Source organism: Terrapene carolina, unplaced genomic scaffold (genome assembly GCF_002925995.2).
Source record: "Terrapene carolina triunguis isolate 2854851 unplaced genomic scaffold, T_m_triunguis-2.0 Scaffold148, whole genome shotgun sequence".
Lineage (NCBI taxonomy): Eukaryota > Metazoa > Chordata > Testudines > Emydidae > Terrapene > Terrapene triunguis.
This window is the reverse complement of record NW_020664499.1, coordinates 4774420-4797440: the sequence shown is the minus strand read 5'-3', so window position 1 is coordinate 4797440 and position 23021 is coordinate 4774420. Positions and strand designations below refer to the sequence as shown.

The 23021-nt window shown below is 39.3% G+C and overlaps 1 protein-coding gene across 2 annotated transcripts in view; it reads right to left on the bottom strand.

The window, feature by feature from the left end:
• Positions 1-3490: 3490 nt before the first annotated feature.
• Positions 3491-23021, bottom strand: part of LOC113406893 (calcium-activated potassium channel subunit alpha-1) — a 911445-nt gene continuing 891914 nt past the window's right edge. The window contains exons 25-28 of one of the 2 annotated variants that reach the window (XM_026653744.1): positions 19885-20079; positions 16324-16442; positions 13864-14088; positions 3491-3952 (exon numbers count right to left, since the gene is read on the bottom strand). In XM_026653744.1, coding sequence (XP_026509529.1) covers positions 3928-3952; positions 13864-14088; positions 16324-16442; positions 19885-20079 — 564 coding nt within the window. In that variant the 3' untranslated portion in view covers positions 3491-3927. The remainder of the gene's footprint in view (positions 3953-13863; positions 14089-16323; positions 16443-19884; positions 20080-23021) is intronic. The other variant, XM_026653746.1, reaches the window with a different exon arrangement.

The following is a 23021-nucleotide window of genomic DNA, read 5'->3' as shown; positions in this document are numbered from 1 at the left end:
GTAACTTTGAGACTGGGATATCTATAATGGGGCCGTTGCTAACATAGCTATGGATTGTAGAGCATGCAAAAGGCAGTGAAAACATGCATAATTACTCATGTGGAAGTTATTGCTATTGTTGTGCAGTAATTTATGCATCCGATTATTGCAAAATTTCTAAGGGCACAAATAGAGGTCGTTTGCTTTATTTGTTTTTTCTCTGTGTACTTCAGACCCTTAAAGGACCCAAGTTGTCCTCTGGCAAATTTTTAGAAATGTAATATTTTATCAAAACTTCATTTAAAATATAATATATTTTTCTGTACTTCCTTCCTCATCATTGCACATTACCAAGATGTGTGTGGAGAGGAAAAGGTGTTTCCCTTATAAACCAGCATGCCTCATTTATCCAGTCATCTATTTTGTTAAGGGTGAAAAATTCTTGTCATATGGTGTCACATGCATAAAGCCTGAGTCATGGGGCTTTATTTGGCTAAATATGCTGTCAGTTGGGATAAGGCAAAATTCACCCTCACCTTCAACATGGGCTGGTGCAGTCCGCCTACCCACCTGCAGTTGCTTCTCCAGCCTTAGGGCTGGAATAGAGACATCAGCTCCTCCATGCAACTTGTGTGGCTTGTTAGGTCTGCTCTGGGTCCTCATTACTGCAGATCACGTGGCCTTCTCCCTATATCCCTGCTAATGTAGAGATGCAGCTGAGCAGCTGCTCCCCCAGTGCAGGGCCTAAGTAGTTCTGAGAGCTTTTTTGCTAGCCCTCTGCTGCAGGGTGATTAACACCTTCAGTGATTCTGATCTATCTCTCTGCCCTTAGCTGTGTGCACTGGGCTCCCATTCAAGACAGCACGAGTTGGGCATGTCTATCTCAAATGACAATTAGGCCCTGTGACATTACTGCACTATGGACCTACAACACTGAATACATGGCAGGATGGGTATAGAGGACAGAGCACACACATTGCCTCCATTTGACCATTGTTTTTAATTGCAAAAGATCTAAAAACTGGAACTTTCCTGTCCTCCATATAACTCACTATACATGGTTCTACTGAATACAGTATTACTAGAGTGAACCTGAGCCACAGCTGTTCTACATGTCTGTCAAAAACTTACCAAATCGAAACCTTTGCCTCAAAAACTCTTTAGGAATCAAAGGAAAGAGTAGGAAATGTTTGTTGTTAATTATTTACAGCCCCCACATCTGTTTGTATAAATGGATGCTATGGCAATTACCTGTATTAATAGATCTGGTTCTTGTGTTGCCCAAGACTTAGTTATAGTGGCAATCACGCTGTTATGGGTTATTAGTTAAACAGCAGACACAGACACACAGGCCTCAGCAATGCTGGTGGTTTTTTTTTTTTTTTTTTATTCTCATGTAAAGTTTTTATTGAAAGGAAGGATGCTAAGAAATGGCACTGTGCACAATCATTTTAAGTACTCTTAAGTTGAATGTTACAGAAATAATTTCCTATGCCTGCCATAAAACAAGTGACCTATAAAAATCAAATGCATATGGCTAAGATTGACACAAATTTCAACAATTCTATTGGGATTGAGGCCAACTTTTTACTCTGGTAATAAAATTATTGCAGTTCATGAATGAAAAAGGAGTACTGACTTTAAAGGAAAGGTTTAAAGTGACCCAATGCAAAACCAGAATGCAAATTATAGCCTGCCATTAGCTAAAGTGGTAACAAATCAAAACCACCAGATTCTTCCTTTATTTTGGGTATTGTGAAATGGGTTAAATATGAATAAAAACTGCTCAAGTTATTTTGTTTCTTCGTAGGATAGTGATTATAAATATTTTTAAACAATCCAATTTTACATACATTATATTCACAATTCTTGTTAATTTTTTTTTTAAATAACTAATCTACAAAATGTAACAACAAAGTAGTCACAGTCCAAAAAGTCACTCCAGAATAAAGCCTGTTTAGGTGGCAGTATGGTTATATTTGTACTGCAGCCAGAACAAACATTGAAGCTGAGATAGTTTAGCTTAAATGTTGGATTATATAGTGGATGTTCTTTTCACAGTAAATTCAGCAGCTTTGTATGTTTCTGATTCACTGATATTTTTCTAACGATAATAGTACCACAGTATGTTTTATCTTGGTGTTTTGCAACTCTGCAAAAGTACAAAGCCTAAAGTTAACTTGTGCAATGGGACCCTACCTTTCTTTTCCTGCGGGGCCTTTTTTATCCTCTAACTCATCCTTTCATCCAGTTGTATCAAATGTTAATTTGAAATTGAGAGAGTTGCTAAATCGCTTAGAACATCAAATGCCTGGGTGAATACATACTGCAGCACAGATATGAAACATCACAATTTTGTCTGATGGCTATAAAGCTTGTTGGCCACTTTGTGAAACTGCTGATACAATTGATTTCACTGTAGGCAGCTTTTCAAAGGCTTTTTGTAAGTTATATTAAATACATTCATTACTTTTGTTTTGTTTTGGTTATCACTGTACCTTTATGAGTGGAGTCCCAGCAACGTAAAGAAATAAGCAAACAATAACATTTAAAACATTTTTACAGAAATTAACTGGCAACAACAAGTTGAGACACGAGCCTGAGCTGCAAAGTTTCTACCCTGATCTGAACTCACCTAAAGTGCAGGTGTGCTCAGAGCTGGGGTTTTGATTCTATCTGTTGCTGAAACATGGGCCCTCAGCAAAATTGTGCTATGGACCCAAACTTCGCCACATTTCAAGAAGTGTTTGGCTCAGATAGAGATTGGTTCAGGTACAACTCCAGTAGTTTTAAACAAGAACTCAGTTAAATACAGTAGATGAGTGGGTTAAGAATATCATGATCTGATGCGCTGTTTAGACACCCTGCATTAAAATACTCAGAAACCTGGCAAAAGAAGAGGATTTTCCAAGGTTGAACTCCTTGAGTCGGCGAGTGCTGATTGATAATATGCAACATGAAGCAAAGCAGAATTGCACATTTTGCAACCTATAAGAAAGTGCCACTATGAGCATCTTATCTGCATGCCCTTTGTTTTACACTAATGTTCACTACCCTATTGTCATAGAAAGTTACCAATGCATGGTTTTGGTTGTTTTGGACCTTAAATTTACCGGCGCTTAAGATGATTGTTAGGAAGGTCTTCACTGTATATGGTAATAAAACGATGAATAGTTCAGAAAGAATGTTAATTCTACAAAAATATGACTTTCAGCGTTGAAAATAAATACGTTTCAGTTTATTAAGAGCTGGTGTCAATGCTGAACAAAATACATAGTCTCCAGTAAAGAAACATGTTGGTGAACTGTTCTTTTTTTTCTTCTTTTTTGATTTATTAAAATACAAGTTGGACCTTGTATTTTTTAATATATTATTTATCTCCCTTGGTTACATTTCCTCATAATTGTGACCATCATTCTCCTCAAAGATGAGAGATAGCAAGAGCAGATTTTTTTTTTTTTTAATTTTTAGGAGTCTGGCCACATATGCAGCTGTTTTAAGGGGGAAAAAAACCTTGACAATGAAAAAAAACAAAAAGAAAAATATATTTTCTTTCTAATAAATAAAAATAATTTAAAATGCTAGAGGCTATACATGACTATTTTTGATTATGTTCATTTATAAATGAAATAGTTTCCAAAATACATGGAAGCAATATTAAAGGCAGACAAACAAAGATCTGTCTACTTTATTTTTCCATAACACTCGCCCTTCATAACTTTTCCACCAGTGGGTCGGCATGTAAGAGGAATAAATGTCACATCACCATTCATGAAGTTTGTCAGGCTTTTAAAAAAATAGTTCTGGCCTCCTGTGAGTCAACATTCGTCTTCAACTTCTCTGATTGGTGGTATCAAGCTGCTTGTAGATTTATACTGATTGATCTGATTGGCCATGTGAGTGCTCATGGGCTTGATTTGAATGTTTCTGGGATAGGCATTATCCGTCTCATCTGTAAACCATTTCTTTTCTGCTAAAGAGCAAAATGGATAGAGACAGAACAAGGAGGGAAAATGAGAAGTTTAATTAGTGCAGTGCAAAAAGCAGTCAGTAAAGTTCATAGTGGAAAGGCAATCAATAGAGGGTAACATTGAATAATTGCTAGCAGCAGAGTGCGGTAGATTAATACACCTGAAAACACATATTATAAAAGGAGGAGGAGATGTTTGCAGGGTTGGTAGTAAAGGGTTAAAGAAAACTGGCAGTTTGCTGGGTTGTTTGAATGTACAAGATTTTTAAAGTATGCTCAGAAATAAAAAGGATGAAATTAGAAGCTGGGAGCATGATGTGGTTAGTGCTGGGATACTCTACTAAGGTTTGGGAGGTTTGTTTGGTTCACGGAAGTCTGCACAACTGGCTCAGAAATCATACACGCCCAGGATTTCTTGCACTTCTGCTTCCAGCCCTTACTAGAAATTCAGAGCTGGATGAATCTGAAAAAACATGTTAGTGATGTGGGAAACATTTCAGATCCTTCCTTGGGGTTTGGCACTAGAATACAAAGAGGTTCAAAGTGGGGATTGGGTACCTGGATGTAACAGCCGATGTTTTGATATTGTCAACCTGGCTGCTTGAGTGCTGCTGACCTATCCCATTATATACAGATACAGATGGTTTAGATGACTGGACCAGGTGCCAGCCCCAATATTACATTAGTCTGAATGGATTGTTGATGGTGAATGGTAGCATGGCAGATGAAGCGGGGGGACCAACAGGCAAAGAATGGGAAGAGAAATGGGGAGGCTTTTCCTTTCTCTATGTTCAGTATCCATTTGCATGAATATAGTAACAATTTTAGAGTTTAAATTTGAGGCAGTAGGGGAATATTGGGAGACCAAAAAAGTGCAGTTTGCTGTTTACTTGCATAAGACTTTTTGATGTCTCTGCTGTGGTAGATCCACCCCTTGCACTGTTCAGCCGTGAATAAAACTTGTTAAAAGTCCTGTATGAGAAAATCCTAAATATAGCTAGACTTTTTCCTTAAATTGTTTATAGATTTATATTAGAGCAGAGCTGCTAATGTCACTTCTTAATTACAGGGAAGCTTTTTTGTGTCATATCTCTCCTCTCCCCACTCTTTTGTTTTCCCCTGAGATAAATGAGGGGTTTGGCCGTAGGGATGGAATTTAGATATGGCATATTTGTGTGGTGTTTATGTATTCTTGTTTCTTATGTTGACGGTGGGCTTACATGTATGTAGCCCTTTCCTCCCAAAGGGGATCCCCCTGACTTCACTGCCAGAGTGTACTATACAAACTAACACTTTGCTTATCATGGAAAGGCAGCCTGGACTGGAATGTGGTGGCTGTTTTAAAAAAAAAAAAAAGCAGCAGCAGCACAGGAACACTAAAGAGCTCAGGAGAGGAAGCAGAGACGACGTTATTCAAATGGAACAGCAGGAAATAAGGACAACATTTTCAAACATGGATACCTAAATTTAGGCACCTAAATAGGTGGGCAGAGTTCCAGAAGTGCCGCTCACCCAATGGATACAGCTTTTGGGTACCTATCAGTAGACATCCATCCAGATCTGAATTTTTTTTTCTAGTGGATTTGATGCTTGTGTATTCTTTTAGAACTTTTAATTAAAACCTTAAATGATTATAAAAGTAGTTATTTATGCCCTGCCATTGAAGGCAAGTCAAGGCTAATATATTGGTTTCTCCTGTCATCTAAGATCCTTTTAAAAAGTCATACTCATTGGAGGTCAGGGTGCTCATTCCCTTCCCTAGTAAAGTTGTCTGAGTCTGAACAATGTTCAATCACCCTCCCCTTACCTATTATAATTAAGCTCCCTTTGATTTGAACAGATTGAACGATAGGAATTCATAATGTTACATCCTGCACAGTGAAGCTAACTGATTAAGTGCTTTAAATTATTCTTCCTGACAGAATGATAAAGTTACAATCTGTTCTGAAATGATCTACAGCTTGCCAGACTCCTACTGCTTCTTTCTACATTCATTTATCTTTTTGTCAAGCAGTATTTTTTTTTAAAAGCTTCAATTCCATAGATCTTTTAAAGTCATCAGAACATTTGAATTATTAATGAGACTTTAAGGGAAAGCCTGATGGGGGCTGGTTTACGAAAGGGTGTAGGGGAAAAAATCTGGGAATGTGTACACATCAAAATAATTTCAGCTCCATTTAAAAAACCATTTAGTTCAAGTGTGACACATGAACCATTATGCATTTGTGGAAACCAATTTTGCGTGATCTACGATTAAACTAACCTTTCAGAGAGGTGTAAAGTGTGATGGTTATCATGTTTTAAAAGCCTTGCAAGATCACCTAAACAATTTCAAACTAACAGTTTTCAAATGGTTTGTGTTTAAAATGATTTTGAGGCAAGTTAAGCATTGTGTACTTTTATCTGACTTTTTTGCATACCGCTGCACACACTTTGTTTACAAAGAGAACTTGGTGAAAGTTATTTCAATCGCCTGGTGTCAGAAGGAGGAAATGGTGGTGGTGGTACGAAGGATGAGGATGAACTGCGTCCCCTCTCCTTCCAGCAGCAGATGAAAAGCTTTTCCATCTACCCAGCTTTCCCTGAAATTTGCAACAGCTACACTAGGTAATTGCTAATATATTAGTCTTCACAGTACAATTCATGTTGACCTTTACAAGTACGGGCACTGTCAATTCCCTTTTGCATTCACTCTGTATATAAAATATAGAAAACTACTTGTACATTCCACATTTTTTTTAATTTGTTTATTTTTGATTTTTTTTTTTTGCTTTTTAATTCCATCACTCCTTAATGCTGAAACTCTGGCTCTTGCATGGTGCTCTCTTGTTTCAGGTGCTGGGACTCATCAGCTCCTTCTTGGCATCCTCGCTCCTTACCTTTTATGTCTCTACTGCTCTGATCATCTTCCTTCTCCGACCACATTATGGCCGGACTGCCTTGAAAGCCACCTTCTCTCTCCTTCAGAACCAGGTTCGAGCTCTCCTCAGCCTTATCTTCAGGCCTCTGTGCTATTCTCCTCTCATCTCATCCTACACCCTCTCTCAGTGATTATATTCTTTTCTTTGATTTCTCTGTCTTGGCTTCACAATCGCTTGTGCTTGTAACAGCCTCCTGCTCTCCCTAAATGACACACCCTGCCTTTCCTTAAATCCATCCATAAAATCCTCTACTTTCAGAAGTCTTCATATATTGAGTTCTCCACCAATGTGGCACTTCTTGGCACTTGAACATTTGTCCATGTGTCACATTTGTCTAAGTGAGAGCCTTGGGTCAGGGAATGATTTTGTAGGTCCTGTTTAAAGTACCCTGTATGCTCTATGAATTCAGGCCAAAATAGCAGTGTGTTGGTCAGTCTGTAATAAAAGACACTGGAATGGCCAACTAATGTCTTGTGGCATGAGACAGAAGGGATTTACCTCTGCTATGAAATGCTAGTTGTTTTTTTTAAAGGGCTACCAGCACCCATAATGGAAACAGCCACTTATAAAGGGTATATGTAATATGCAGAAAAGGGCAATAAGAAAATAAAGAGTCAGAAATGTGTTGCAAGCCCTCAGTTCAGCAAGGTTATAACTCTGTCTGTGAGTAGTCCCAGTGAAGGCAAAAGGGCTATTGTCATGTTCCTAAGGACCTTGCTCTATCGAAACAGCTATTTCTAGAGTCTAGTGCTTAAAATACACATTTATTTTACTAATATTGAAATCTAGCTACATAAAACACATTAGCTTCCATTAAACATTTCCCATAGTTGTTGCACAGTGGAGGTCTGAGACCAGTACCCACTTCACGGCTATTCAGAGCAAATGCTGCCTCTTTAAGGGCGACCATTTTATTGTGACAAAAGACCGAAGGTAGCTTTTTCTTTTAGCTGTAGCATAGAACTGGTGACAGCCCTTACATTTGGTTCAGATAAAGCACCTAGAAGTTTGATCCAAAGCTATTTGAACCCTTTGGCTCTGCTCAGGTGGGCTGGCAATTTCATAAGACTAGGCTTTCTCATGGTATTTTTCAATTTGTGCCTCTGGCATTGGCCTGAAGAACATTTATAATAGTGTAAGGCTAACAAAAGTAGGGAGGAAGGCTAGGTTAGTGGTTAAAGTACAGGACTTGGGGGATCTGAGTTCAGTTCTGACCATAGACTTCCTGTGTAACCTTGGGCAAGTCAATTAATCTTCTCTGTCTCTCCGTTCCAAATGGGGATGTTCTTTATACCATACGTGTGTGTTGAGTGTTAAATCTGAGGTGCTCAGATAGAGGGCCGTATACACAGCTGTCTAGCTAGATTGAATAACAGTTGCCATACAAAACAACTCACTGGCTCAGGTAGTCCAACGGCCTGTAGTAGTGAGTGTTTCAAAGGAAGGCCTAAAGTTCCCTAATACACATAATAGTGCAGAGTGGATTTCTTCTTGCCCCTAGCTAGTGATCAGTTTGCTATAGAAACATGAGCAACTATGGCCTTTTTAATTTTGAAGACAAATAATACAATTACTTTCGCAACCCAAAACCACTTTTTGATTTTGGTTACGGATTGGTGTTCAGATTAGGTCTGTTGGCTCACACCATTCACGTATCCCTCCTTGCTAGAGACTTACTTTTGTTGTTGTTCCTGAGCATCCTTTGGATGGGACATGGGTTTTATTAAAGACACTGACCACTACACTCACCTGCAAGCTGTATGGATCTGTGTAAAAGGAATTTTCAGTGATAAAAGTTTTCACTAGTGTTTCTGGGAGTCGTAAATCTGTCTAAAAGAAAATGCTGTAACACAGCGGCTGAGCACCCTGGCCCATAGCCAGTCTGACAGAATATGTTGTGTGTGCATGTAGTAATCTTACTTCATCAATAAAATCTGTAGCTTGAAGAAGGGAGTGTCAACTGGGGAGCTAGTTAGAAACAGCCCCTGATGCCACCTGCAATAAAATATGCTGAAGATGCTGATATTTGGGTGTTGACGCTGTCAAGGGTAGAGTGGTCTGACCCCTTTATGTTCCTTAACAATGCCTGCTGGCCCACTTTTCAGTCTCCAGGGGGGTGCAGAATAGCCCCTTAGCTCACAGCAGGTTCTACAGCTTGGTGGCTGCTCAAGTGCTTCCCCCCGCCCCCCAATCCAAATACGCTTCAGATAGGTGTGTCTCACTCCCCTCCCCCCCCTTGTAGTATGGTGGGGAACATGCTACTGCTCTGGCAGCTGGCCAGGGAGGTAGATGTCCCAGAATCCCCAGCACCGTAGCCGGCAAAACATGGAATACCTCATAATTCTTATTATTGTGGAGCTGCAAGGGCATTTCCAGTGTTCTAACTTGGGGGCTCTTCCTGTTTCTGTCGCTACAGGCTCTCTAAAAAAAACTGCCTGCCATGGAAAAGTGATACTTCCTGGAGACCATCACCAGACCCAGGCCAGGGGAAGCGGACCCTCTACAAAGGTACGTGCTAGAGAAGTGGGGGTGGGGGTGTCTGGGCATTAGCATTAGGTTTCTTAGGAGGCTTGAGATCTATGGATTCCCCCAAATGAGCCAGTAGGTTTGGGGTTGATGCCATCTGCTTCAAATTGACCCTGAAAAATGTGGTTCAAGTGTGTTACATGAATGGACCCGTGCAGGGTTCACCCACATTTAGTTAGCATATGGTGTCAGGGACTGGCACTGATGATAGTGGTTATGTTGGCGTGTTCACTTTTAGTTGTGAAAGTGCTAATCCCTAAATCCATGAGCATGCCTTCAAAAGTCTCCATCCCCAGAGGCGAGGCGAGGCAAGGAAGATACTGAACAGCCATAGGGAGTAAGTCAGAGCATACACTTGTTGCAAGCTGTGGTTTGGAGCTAATGTGTTAAAGCAAAATAGTTTCTCAGCTGATACAGAAAAAACAGCTGAGAGCATAACAAAAAGGTAACAATATAGGCAGCCTACTTAAAATTAAATTGTGGTGTTAGACAATCTCGCATGCAATTGCTTCCTAACTAGGAAATACTAGAACTTTCCCCACCCACCCAGGATTGTTAGTTTGGCAGGGGAGTATTTTATGATGATCAATTTGCAGCTCGGTGAAACTGCTCTCATTATTTGTGAATTTTTTTGACTGGTTCTAATGCAGCTCTCCTTGCAAATATACTACAAGGTTTAAGGGATTCGCTAATGGTTGAATAGATAATACAAACTTGCTGTCAATTTATGCACACACACATATTTTATAAAAAATCATGCATTTGGGAGCAGATGTGTTTTGGGGCTAATCAGCATAATTCCCTCTGGTGTTAATGGCAGCTTTGCCTTTATAGGGAAGGCAAGGTTGGGCCTGCTGACTTCAGGGGGAGTTGAGGCCTGCTCAGCCAGTGTCAGGATCTTGGCCCTTTGTCTGTCAGCCTAATGAATGTACATTGGTACCTAATAATTACTTCTTTATAGCGTGATACAAGTTATTCAGACTCTAGTTGGCAATGAAGAATAGGAAGGAAATTTCAGCTTTTGCAAGGTGGTGGTATAATGGATGGGGCACTTTTGTATTTGATGGGCGTATGTGCCTAACTTGCTGTGGGGGAAAGAGAGAGTACAGCAAAAACTATGGAATTTACAGAAAGCACCTAAACAAGCTCAATATCTGAACCATGGAAAGGCCTGTTACCATAGAAACTTGAGAGTTTCACGTAATTGTTCCTATAGGAATACAACTCCCTCTGGCTTTTCCTTTACAGGAGTATTCTTTAACCAAAGGTTGTCTTATGGCTTTCAAATACAAGACACACAACATTGTAATCTTCTACCTTTTGTACAATTTTTCACCTTTGGGGTGGAGCAGAGTACTTTAAACCAAACATTTTTATGTATATATTCTGGGACAAATTCATTCAATGCTGCCATAACTCAACTTAAATCAATGGAATTATGCTGTCTTACACCAATAGTTAATGTGGTCCTTATATTTGTAAAAGTAAACAATGAGTTTACCAGGAGTAGCAGTTAGAAATGGGGGGTGACAGCAATTCTTGACTTTGGGTAGCTCTGGATCTCTGGGGTGATGGAAAATTTCCATAGTGTCATTGAAAATGTTATAAAATATTTTTGAGGCTAGAGAGCCCTAATCTGGTTTAAACACTCCGCTATTTGTCATATACAAAGGAAAACAGTCTCTGTTGTCCACTGTAAAAAAAATCCTCATAGTTTCCTATATATGATTCAACCTGCTTGTATATTGACATCAATATAATGTATTTGGCCCAATCCTCAAGTCCTTTTTCACTCCTCCTGCCTTAGGCAAAATTCCCATGGAGAATTAGTCCTTAGTAATGCCATGGAGGATCTCATATTTAGTGTTTCATTTTCTGCTCTGTTCCCAAAGTGGACAAATTGGTTCTCTAATTGTCTATCGCTTTTCTGTCTAAGACAGAAATGATCATATCTGAAAAATAGTATTTGCATAAATGTGCATGCATAGAAGTCTGCCACAACTGATTCCATATTAACTCCCTATTCAGAGGAAAATGAAATGGTAACAGAAAAGCATGTTAAAGCTGCTAAAAGTGTATAATTGGTATAACATAAAAATGTTCGTGAACTTGGTTAAAGAGTGTGGGAGAGAAGTGGAATGGAAGTGAGGATTTGGCAAGTTGAAATGATGTCTGCAATAGGTAAACATTTTTACTGTGCAGGTACATAGATGGTTAGTAGAGGACACGTGCAATTAAAAGGCAAGCAGATGAGAGGATAAAAATAAAATAGGGTTGAGCAACAGCAGCAGCAGCCAGTTTTACTTTTGATTTAGGAAAAAAAGCAAAACAATTAAAAAAATAAACCAGTAACTGAATAAAGTTTGTAATTTTTTTTTTAATTCCACAAGTTTTCACAAGGACAACGTTATAGAAGGAAACCCACAGCAGTTGCTAGGTCATGCAGAACCATTAATTGTCATACCTTGGCCCATTCTATTCATCCTTGTTGCACTTTAGAAAGAGAAGTAAGCTATGTAAGTTTTACAATGCTTTTAAACTGTCAAATTTCCTGTTGAGCACTTTAACTGGCACAGCCTTGTAGTTATGACTGTTCTTAGGGCAAAACTTCATAACTATTTTCAAAGAATACCTGAATTTGTCTTCATATGCAAGAATTTTTGGGATGGGGGACAAACATAATTTGAAACACCTGCCCTTGATAGGACTTGCAGCTGCATTTGATTACACACACACGCGCACACACACAATAATTTCTCATTCCAATCATTATTCTTAACGCTGCACCGATGCACTGTGGGTAGCCCCAGTTGTACCATACCAGGTTTTGTCAGTAAAAGTGCTTGACTTCATTGTCAATTCACACAGCAAGCAAAGCTCCAAAATTACCATGCTTGGGGAGGGGAGAGGGGAGAAAACAGCACTAACCATAAAAACACCTCTTGCGGTTTGGCAGCTACCATGCTACTCCTCCTCTGCCTGGTTTGCATATGTTTCCTAGAGACACACCTTCTGTGCTGGGCAGCCAATCACAAATGAAGTAGGGGGTATGATTTCATGGCATCCTCTTCCCCACAGCATTTAAAATAGGTTTGAAAAATACATTTTTGTGGCTTTCTATCTTAGGCGTCCTTTCTTTATTGTATTTAATTTTCTGCCATAATTTTAGCGTAGCTAACTGAATAACTGGTAAGCAATTCAAATTCTGGCAAGTGCAGGGAAGGTGAGGCGGCTGCACTGCAAGTATTACAGTACTCCTCCCCTGCCTCCAATATTGTGCTTAGGAGCAGCCTAGCACACAGCATCTTTCCTTCTGCTCCCCTCTAGTCCGTGAGTAGCCACTATTGGGTTTGGAAATACATATAGGTTAATGTGTGGGACATCCTCCATTACACACCCCTTCACAATGCTGAAGGACCACAGAGGAGCTCCTTCTCCCCTGTACTCCTCCAAAAGCATTGCTGGCATGCATCCTTCACAAACCAGAACACGGTCCAGGTTTTCCTCCTATTAATTAGGACATTTAATGAAGGGTCTATACCAAACTTGACTAAGTTAAAGTCCCCTGAAGACTGATACTTAGGGGATGATACTTAAACATGGAAAAATACTTTCTCTTCTCTGTTTATAAGGTGAATTAGTTACCTTTTCAAAGATGTAAAAGTACTGGGAAAGCAGTTTTTAATGACTTACATCCAAGAAACATATGGCTTTTCATCCCAAATGTCAAAAGTGAAAGAAAATATAGCTACTCATGTGGCAGTATAAATAGAAAGAATAATAATTTAACATGCTATTAGACACTTTTTTAAAACTTAGAGTTTTACAACTCCATGCCTGGAAAATTTCAGAGTTAAAGGGAGGAGATGTTCTCTCTAAAAGGACAGTATTTTAAAGAATGTCCTTATACAAGTCTGTGATGTTGTTACTTTGGTATAGAGCAGGTGCTTAATAATCTATACAAATGGTGAAAGCCTTATGCTATTTCAGCTTTGACATGAAACAATCAGTAGTTTGTTTTTTTTCAATGGGTAAGCCTTCTAAGCTTCAAATAAAGGTACTAACTTAACAAAAACCCCAATACAGCAACACTTCTGCATTAAATAACTTTCTTTGTGTAACTCTGACATCAAGTGTTCATGCCAAACACCTTCTGATAGGTAGAGTAGTTGCTACGGTGAGTTATTTATGTTTTTGGCATGCCTATGGGTTTAGGTTTTTTCCCCCTTAGCATCATTGGTCCGTCTGCTTTGTTGCTGTTGTGCTTAAGGGTTTTATGGTGGTGAAATAAAAATGATAATTACATGCACACTGTCATAGATATGTAAAATATGTGTACAAAAAAGGAGGGAGAAGAACTCCATAGGAAAACAGGGAAACACCAACTGGGAGGAATGGGTGGCAGATGCAGGTGTCACACACAGTAGGGGTGGGTACACATATCAAAGTCTATCTTCTTGCACATACTTCTGTTTTTCCCGGGAGTCCCGAGTCTTGGTGCGGTTCTGTCGGTTTGCTGTCGATGGGATAGAGTGTACCGATGAGCTCTTTTTGCTGGAGGAGTAGGAAGAATGGGACGAATGAGAGAGACTGGCCCGGGACTGGCCAGCATTGTGGTCAAATTGCATCAAACAGAAGATCAAGTCTGTGGGCACAAGCTCAAACTCATAGGGTGGATTTGTGATAACATAGCTGGAAAAGAAAAAAAGAAAGTGGCTTTAGATTTGCATTAAAATCTCCGCTAGCAACATTTATCTGAAATTTTGCACTTCTGCCTCCTTAGTTGTCATATGTATTCAGCTTGTATAACGACCTGGGAACCTACTCAGAGATCACCTGTGTCAGGCTGCCACAAGCAGTGGAGGCTTCTGAGCCAAATATTCTCCACATGGTCCCCTCACCTTTGAAACTCATTCCACCACCTTGGACACTTTGGTGGGGAAGTCTAGCGGCCTCAAGAAACAGCAGTAATGCACTAGCAAAAACAATTAAAAAATTAAGTGTGGTCCATGGTGGGCTATTTAAGTACTGTCAAGGAGCACTACAGGGAAAAAAAAGATGTTCTTTTACAATGAATGTGTATATACAATGTATGAAAAATAAATTAATAAACACTGCAGTAAGGCTAAACATTGTCTCCGTGATCTCGAGGCGCATTTATAAATGCAAGAAAAACAACACCTACATTTGCAGATGCAAACAAAAACTGCCAATTAACCTGAAGCCTCACAACGTCAAACAACTCCGTACAAGGCCAGGGTAGCTTACAAACTCTCTCAATGAAATTCTGCATGCATGTGGTGCTCACTGACTTCAGAAGGCAGGCCCCACGCTGTCTCCAACAGCAGAATTATGTTTTTTCTTTTACATCACTGATATTCATAGATTGACCCTTACTCAGTCCACAACTATTCAGTAAGCATTTTATGTGAGTAAGTCAATGGGAATTTTTTGCTTATGTAAGAAATCATTACAAACTGATCAAGAATGCCAAAATTTGGCTCTACCATTTTTTTTTTTTCTCCAAGTGAATTTAGTGCTTATGAGAGATCTGGCTTGGCAGTCTTGGAGACAGGACCGGCTCCAGGCACCAGCCTAGCAAGTAGGTGCCTGGGGCGGCACGTCCGGCTGTTCGGCAGCGGGGCCGTCACTCCCTCTCGGAGCGAAGGACCTGCTGCCGTAGAATGAAGTGGTGGTAGAGCTGCCGCCGCTTGCGATCGCGGCTTTTTTTTTCTTCCTTTTTCTGCTTGGGGTGGCAAAAACGCTAGAGCCGGCCCAGCTTGGAGACTGAAGTATCTTCCTTATCCACAGAATAGCTAGCAAAGTGACAACCAAAGTTTCACTGCACTGCTCTATCCAAAGTCCAAACTTGAAGGAACCACCTCAGAGAGGGTTGCTTATTTGCCATACCCATTCAGTTGTGAGTCTTTCTGCAGCATTTATGAATGAGCAGATTAGGGCCTGTTACAGTGGGGTTTGTGTGATGTAGTTATCGTCTAGTAAAGTAAAACCCTCTACTCATAGAAGCTTAGCAAACTGATGGCCAAATGATGTAGTGGCCTAAGTGACTGTGGTCCTCTTTGATGCATACATTGGCCCAGATCCTGCTCCCACTGAAGCCCATGGAAATGTTGTCTTGACAACTTCTGTGCAATCAGAATATGGCATTAAGACGGGGATCTATATGTTTTTCATTGCGCAGAAGCCAAGTCTTGATCCATTAACTGAAGGCAATGATGAGAAAATGCACCTAGCCCAAATAGAAAACCAATGGGAAAGTTTTACTGAGGATGTCGGCTATGCAATATGATATTGCTCTGAGAACAGTGCTTCTCACAGTCTGAGCCCCATCACAGAGAAAACTGTGGCTACTATTATCTAAGTACAGAAGAGGTTAAAGTTATGTAATAAAGTAGGTTATAACATCATCAGGACTATATTAATGACACTAATTTACTGCTGATTAAATATAGCAAACAGTAAAGTCCCCCCCTCCCGAATTGTAAGTAAAATAGCTTGGGTTATCATAAATGAGACTAAGTAAGGATGCAATTAAAGATATGGTGCTGTCTGAGCATTTAAACTACCACGTCATTAGAAGAGCTCAAAAGCGTTTCTCTTTCACCAACAGAAGTTGGGCCAATAAAAGATATTACCTCACCCACTTTGTCTGTGTAACCACCAGGGCTACACCGCCACTTCATTTTTGTCAAATAAAACAATATTCTATGGTATGGTTTGAATTGGTTAGAGTTCCACTAAGGGCTTATCACTAAGGCTCACCAAAGAATTGGAAGAGGTATTCGTGTCACAGTGATACAGAAAGTGGTTGGGGAACGGAGAAAACTGTTTAAACATCATTTGTGCCCTGTAACAGGCATCTGGATTGTCCACAGCAGGAAGAATGAAGTAAAAGTCTAGACATACCGTTTAGTGCATTGGCTAGGTGTGCTTAGATGTGCATCCCTCAATCGGTAAATTCCAAAACAAAGCATATTGTATGTTTTCAGTGCTTTACAAAACAGATCTCCATAACAACCACCATCCTAGGAGACAAAACAAAGGGGGGGGAGGGTATTTTCAGTCTGCTTCATGCCTTGGCACAGAATCACAATCTGTTGTTTACCTGTCACAGCTGAGAAACAATTAGTCAAGAAAATCCCAAATCTAAATGTTGAATTGCAAAACTGTGTATGTATAGGATGTTATTGTCCAGTGATTTTATTTGATGGGAACTTGTGATCATTGAGTGACTCTGATTTTAACTGGAAGAATAAGATTTGGGGACAGAGAATAGATGTTCTATCATTTGAGAGAAACATGGTCTCAACAAAATGATGATTAAGAATGTGTGACATTTTTTGCTCCGATTTTGAGAGTATGCATGTTGTGAAAGAAAATCAGTATGGAGAGCAAAGTGGTGCTGCTTTAGAACCTTGCAAAAAGCATAATTTGTAGATGATGGAGATGAAGGGGGAAATTTTCCCACAAGTTCTGGTTCAAAATACTGAATTAATTGGCTCTAATAAAATAGTCACCCTTTTAAAATTCTGTTAATTTCATAAATAATTCATTGGATTATCATGAGTTAACAATTAAGCTTCATTTGGGTAGATATAATTCATTGGCTCTTAGACATGATGGGGCAGATTTCAGCTACTGTAAATTGGCTTAGCTCCACTGATGCACTCCAGCTGAAGTTCAAGATCAGTACCATATTGAGAATTGGTATTAATTCTTTCCAGTTTGCGTGTCTACACTTTGAGAGCTATGAGTGAAGGGTGCTAGTTAAGAGCAGTTATATGGAGGCAGGAAAAACAATTGAGCCTCCAAAACCTAACTCAGTGTTTTCCTGGTATCTTGTGATATTAATTGCACTTCTAATACAGATAGGGTGAGTCTAAGTAATTAATATACCCATTCTACAGATGAGTTCACTGATCGTTGTAGATTCTCCCATATGGAGACAGTGGCAGAGCTTGGAACAGAACTCAGGACTCCTGTGAATGAAGACCCTGTTTATAATACTGTACAGTGACTTAGACAATCCAGAATTCTGTTGCATCACATGACACAATATTGGCTGCAGCTAAAATATTCATATAAAAACTATTGCATGGTATGTGTATTTAGTAAAATTACAGTACAATTATGATGTCAAATTCATTCAATGTTGTCAAATAGCCATGGAATCCCAGTGTCTTGGAACTCTCAGAATATAACAACAACATCTCAATTGCCATACTGCAGAAGACAAGGGGTCTGTCTTGTCCAATAGCCTATCTCTAGTGCTTCCAAGGGAGGTGTATGGTGGACTGTGATAGAATAACTTGACTATATCAGAAATTCCTGATCCATCCATTAGTGTCTGTCTTATGCCAGTTTAAGAGTTTATATCCCTTCTAAAAACTATTTTTTCTCTTATCTAATGTAACCCTCCTGGGGAAGTTAGCTTAATGTAGAGCTGGAGCTGCAACAATATTTGTAGTTACTGAGTGAAAGATGTTCTCTAGTATTTGAAAATAAGATATGTTTAGGTTACTTAATTTAATGGCCAACTTTAGCTGAATGCTGCAGCATTTGGTCAAAGGCTTGATCCCCACTTTCAAACATTTGACCATTAAATCATAGAATCATAGGACTGGAAGAGACCTCGAGAGGTCTTCTAGTCCACTTCCCTGCATTCAAGGCAGGAATAAATATTACCTAGACCATCCCTGACAGGTGTTTGTCTAACCTGCTCTTAAAAAATTTCCAATGAAAGAGTTTCCACAACCTCCCTAGGCAATTTTTCCTGGTGCTAACTACCCTGACAGGAAGTTTTTCCTAATGTCCAACATAAACTGCCCTTGCTGCAATTTGAGCCTATTACTTCTTGTCATATCCTCACAGGTTAAAAAGAACGATTTTTCTGCCTCCTCCTTGTAACAACCTTTTATGTACTTAAAAACTGTTATCATGCCCCCCCTCAGTCTTCGCTTCTCCAGACTAAAAGAACCTAATGTTTTCAATCTTCCTTTATAGGTCATGTTTTCTAGACCTTTAATCATTTTTGTTGCTATGCTCTGGACCTTCTCCAATTTGTTCACATCTTTCCTTTGCCTAGTAGCTCTAGTTATTTTATTAAATGTTCAAGAAGAATTATTACTTTGACCAAATTAATGAACATTTCAGGCAGCTGGCCAATGCAACAGTATGACTATGACCCACACACTAATGGGGCTTATTCACCCAACAGTGTGTGGGTCAGTTCAATGGGTCAGTGAAATGTAGTCAGTTCAGAGGTGGAACACAATAGCAGCAACTCCAGAGTTTGTATAAGGGAAATTACAGAAATAACTTTAATTGTTATTTTATTGGTATTCAAGGTAGGCTGAAATTAACTACCCAAGTATCAATACTTTGGCAGGAAATGCTGTTTTACTTGCCTAAATGTTAATCTGAGAATCCAAATTAAGGATCTGTTCATCCTATCAAGATGATCAAGTTTAAAAATCTTTTTTTCATCCTCCTTTGACTTTTGCAGTAAATGATGGGTGATTGGCTGAGTGTGTGTAATTTTGTAGCCTATCCATTGATTTAAGATTGCATTTACCAGTTCTGATCATGGAGAATGGAGTACTGTGTTCCATGAAATCACAGAAAATCTGATTAATTTATAATGAAGGTCAACCCTGTAACACCATGAATGGTGAAATGGATGCTTCGGAAAAGCATGAGCAAGATTTATAAGATATGGCAATTCGGTTTAGTTCAAATAAATGTCTCTATATGTCTAGATGCTTATTGAAACTCAGAACTTTTTAAATTTTGGGTACTGGGATGGGAAAATCAGAAAAAGAGGTTCTCGCATGATTTTTTGCATCTGTGGATTTCAGATAGGTTGGAAACAACACAATATAAACTTCCTTGCTGTATATTCAAGCTGATGTTTATGGTCTTAGCAAAAACCAGGAAGTTCAGGGGCACACACAGAAAAAAAAATGCTAATAACCCTATCAAATCACCACAAAGATTCAGGTTTAGTTCACCTTTAGAAAGAGGGTTTCGTGTCAGCTCTTATTTTATCCAAACTGTCTCACCCATTCCTTCGGACACTGTGAAGAACTACACGTTTTTTTTTTAATGGCACTGGCTCTATGAAGCAATTTTAGTGTCTTTCTGAAAAAAATTTAGCAGAGTAGATTTGGAGGATGCAGCCACTGAAGGGACCTGAGGAACTCCTTACAGAAACTATATCTTTTATATTGTCATTTCTGGCTTATAGAGCCGCTTCTTAATCAGGGTAGGGGCAGTTTGGTACTCAGAGCAGCAATGTATCACCAGATCTGCCCAAAATTTCAAATGGACTCCATGGCTTTCAGGGGAGAAATTAAAAAAGAGGAACACCGTGTTCATTGTTATGGAAACGATTTTTTAAAAATTCAGCAGACGATGAAACAGTTACGGAACGGCTGCCTTGATATTACTTTTCTTTTATGATCTTACCCCTAGGTCTGCAAATGGCCCATCATACAAAGCCAACTGAGCAACTCGACACCTGTCCCTGTTTGCAAGTGTCTGGGGCGTGCTGTAGCCTCCTCTCAGTGCATTCTCCTCAGCAATCAGCGCTTCCAGCTCTGGTGTGGCTCCTCCTGTTACCAACGTCCGTATCAGTGTGAGGATATTGTCATTGAAGTATGTCTGCAGAGATAAAAGAAAGCTCTTTAAGCAAACACCATTAAAGTCACAACTGAAGACATCCAAATTACAACTTTTCTGGGTTTCTGCTGTTTAAAGTTCTTGGCTGTCTCTTCAAATAATTTTACATAGAAAATGAAAAGACAGCAGCCTCCAATTACTCTATTTTCTTCTATCCCATTAGGCTCCTACACTAGATCCTGCCTTTTAAACACCAATTCAGGCTGATTTTTATTAAAGAACAAAAATTTGAATGATTTATGTTTCCTATAATTGGTGTTAGTAGTGATGCAATGACTGCTTTCCTTCTCATTGCCTTCATGTCTAATAACAGGCTTTAGGACATGTAATTGTAAAATTCAGACCACATTTAAAGCATACATGGGCTAGATTGCCTTTTTATACTTGTCACCAATTCGTTGGGGAGCTGCCTTTGTGCTGCAAATGTCATTACTTATTACTGTGGCTGGACTCTAGCAGTCTAACCGATGTATTGCACTAAACATCTTATTACGAGACTTGACAGTGTTCAGACATAAGCATATATCAATTAAACATTTTGAGTTCATTCCAGATAAATGTATGATGAGTTTGGGATCCTGGTGGTCCTTTTAAAAAACTCTAGAGTATAGGGTAAGTGTGGTTTATTAGGGAAGATTTACTCCACACTGACATTTTGCCAGCATCTGTAGCATTGTCTGTCAGGCAAACAATGGGCATTTTAAATATTAATTTAATGCCAGATGAATGATTTTCAAGTTCATTTAAAAGTATACTGGTCTAGTTCAAAGATACTCAGTTAAATATCTACACTATACAATGTGTACTGACAACATGCACTGTTAAAAAACAGAATACTCAAAAAATGACCACCCCCAAAAATCAGCCACTATTACTTCCAATCCTACTGCTGTCTAGTGTTTTTAGAAGACTTGCACATAAAGGAAGCAGATTAGGAGAAAAAGATTCATTTACATATCTTGGGGGCAAAGGACTTGCCTTATTGCCTACTGTGGAAGTTAGACCAGATGGCTATTAATACTTAGTCCTCAAATTGTACTTTTCATCCACAGATCTCAGTGCTAACTACAAAGACAGGGAAGCACCACTATTTACATTTCACTGATGGGGAAACAGAGACACATAGAGGTGAAGTGACTTGTCTTAGGTCACACAGCAGGTCAGAGAGTAGAGTTAGCTTCCAGACCAGTGCCTTATTCTCATTACCTTCAGCATCTCTCATGGACTCTCATAATCTCAGTTTTATTGTTCAGATTTGACCACCATGAAAAATTTTTCTTCTCAATAGTGAGTTGTGATTGCTATGAAAGCTTCATTTTCATGACTTCAGGCCCCTGCTGTTGTCTAAATTACAAAAAAAAGCCAGTCTAGATAAATACAATTTATCTAGTGGAACAAAATAACCAGAATTGTCCTTTTAGTAATTACATACTCCTAGACAATTATTACTGTGTTTTGCCTACTTTATGCATGTATTTACCTGATTGATCAGAATTGCCCCTAAATGTGATATTTGTTTACTAATCTAAGGGGAAGTGGGGCATATACTTAAATGTTTAAAAACTGGAAGCAATGAAGAACATTTTATGATCACTTCCAAAGGGGTAATCGGAAGCAAAGGAGAATATCGGAGGGGCGGAATCCTGAATGATAGGATTACAGTGATAGTATTAGTACATATGATAAATTATGACTTAATTGGCATCAATGAGAATTGGTGGGATAATTAGAGGGTACAGCTTGTTCAGGAAGGACAGTAAGGGAAGAGGTTGCATTATACATCACAAATGCTTTCACTTGTTCTGATGGCCAGAAGGAGGTGAAAGGCAGACCAAAGTATGTGTGTGGGGAAAACAAGCATGGCATCATGATAAGGGCCTGCGATAGATCACCAGCACAGGAGGTGGATGAGGCATTACTAGGACAAACAACAGAAATTTCCAACACATGAGACCGGGTAGTAATGGGGGACTTCTGTTGGAAAAGTAAGATGCCAAAACACAAAATGGCCAGTAAGTTCTTGGAATGTGCTGGGGACTTCTCACTTCAGAAGTAACCAAGTGGGCAGCTTTAGACTTGATTCTGACTAGGAAGAAATCGTTTGCGAATCTGAAAGTTGAAGACAATTTGGGTGAAAGTGACCATAAAATGATTTTAAGGAAAGGAAGGCATTAGAGCAGCAGAATAAGGACAACGGCCTTCAGATTAACTGCTAGCTAAGGTCCCATGGGAAGAAAATGTAAGAGAAAAAGGAGTTGAGGAGAGCTGGCAGTTTCTTATTAATGGCAAACGCTCCAGGTGTGAAGGAAGAGACCAACATGTCTCCATCAGGATGACCTATTAAGGAATCCTACAAAAAGTGTAAATATGGACAATTTGCTAAGGCTGGTTACAAAAGAATAGCACAAGCATGTAGGGACAAAATCAGAAAGGCTAAAGTACAAAATGAATTACAACTATCAAGGGACATAAAAAGCAATACATTAGGAGAAAGACCAAGAAAAGTGTAGGTCCACTACTTAAGGAGCGCTCATAACTAAAGACTGAGGTGTTTAATGCTTACTTTGCTTCAATCATTACTATAAAGGGTAATGGTGACCTTAATAACAAGGAGGAAGACTCACAATCCAAAATAGGGAAAGAACAGGTTAAAGAACATTTAGACATATTCAAATTGGGAGGGCCTGATGAAATTCACCCTAGAGTACTTATAAAACTTAGCTGAGGTAATCTTGGAACCATTAGCAACTCTTTGAAAGACACGTGAGGTCCTAGAGGACTGGAGAAGGGCAAATATGCACCTATCTTTTAAAAAAGGGACTGGGGGAATTATAGATCAGTCAGCCTAACTTTGATACCTGGAAAGATATTGGAGCAAATTTTTAAACAATCAGTTTGTAAGCACCTAGAGGCAGGGCCGGCTC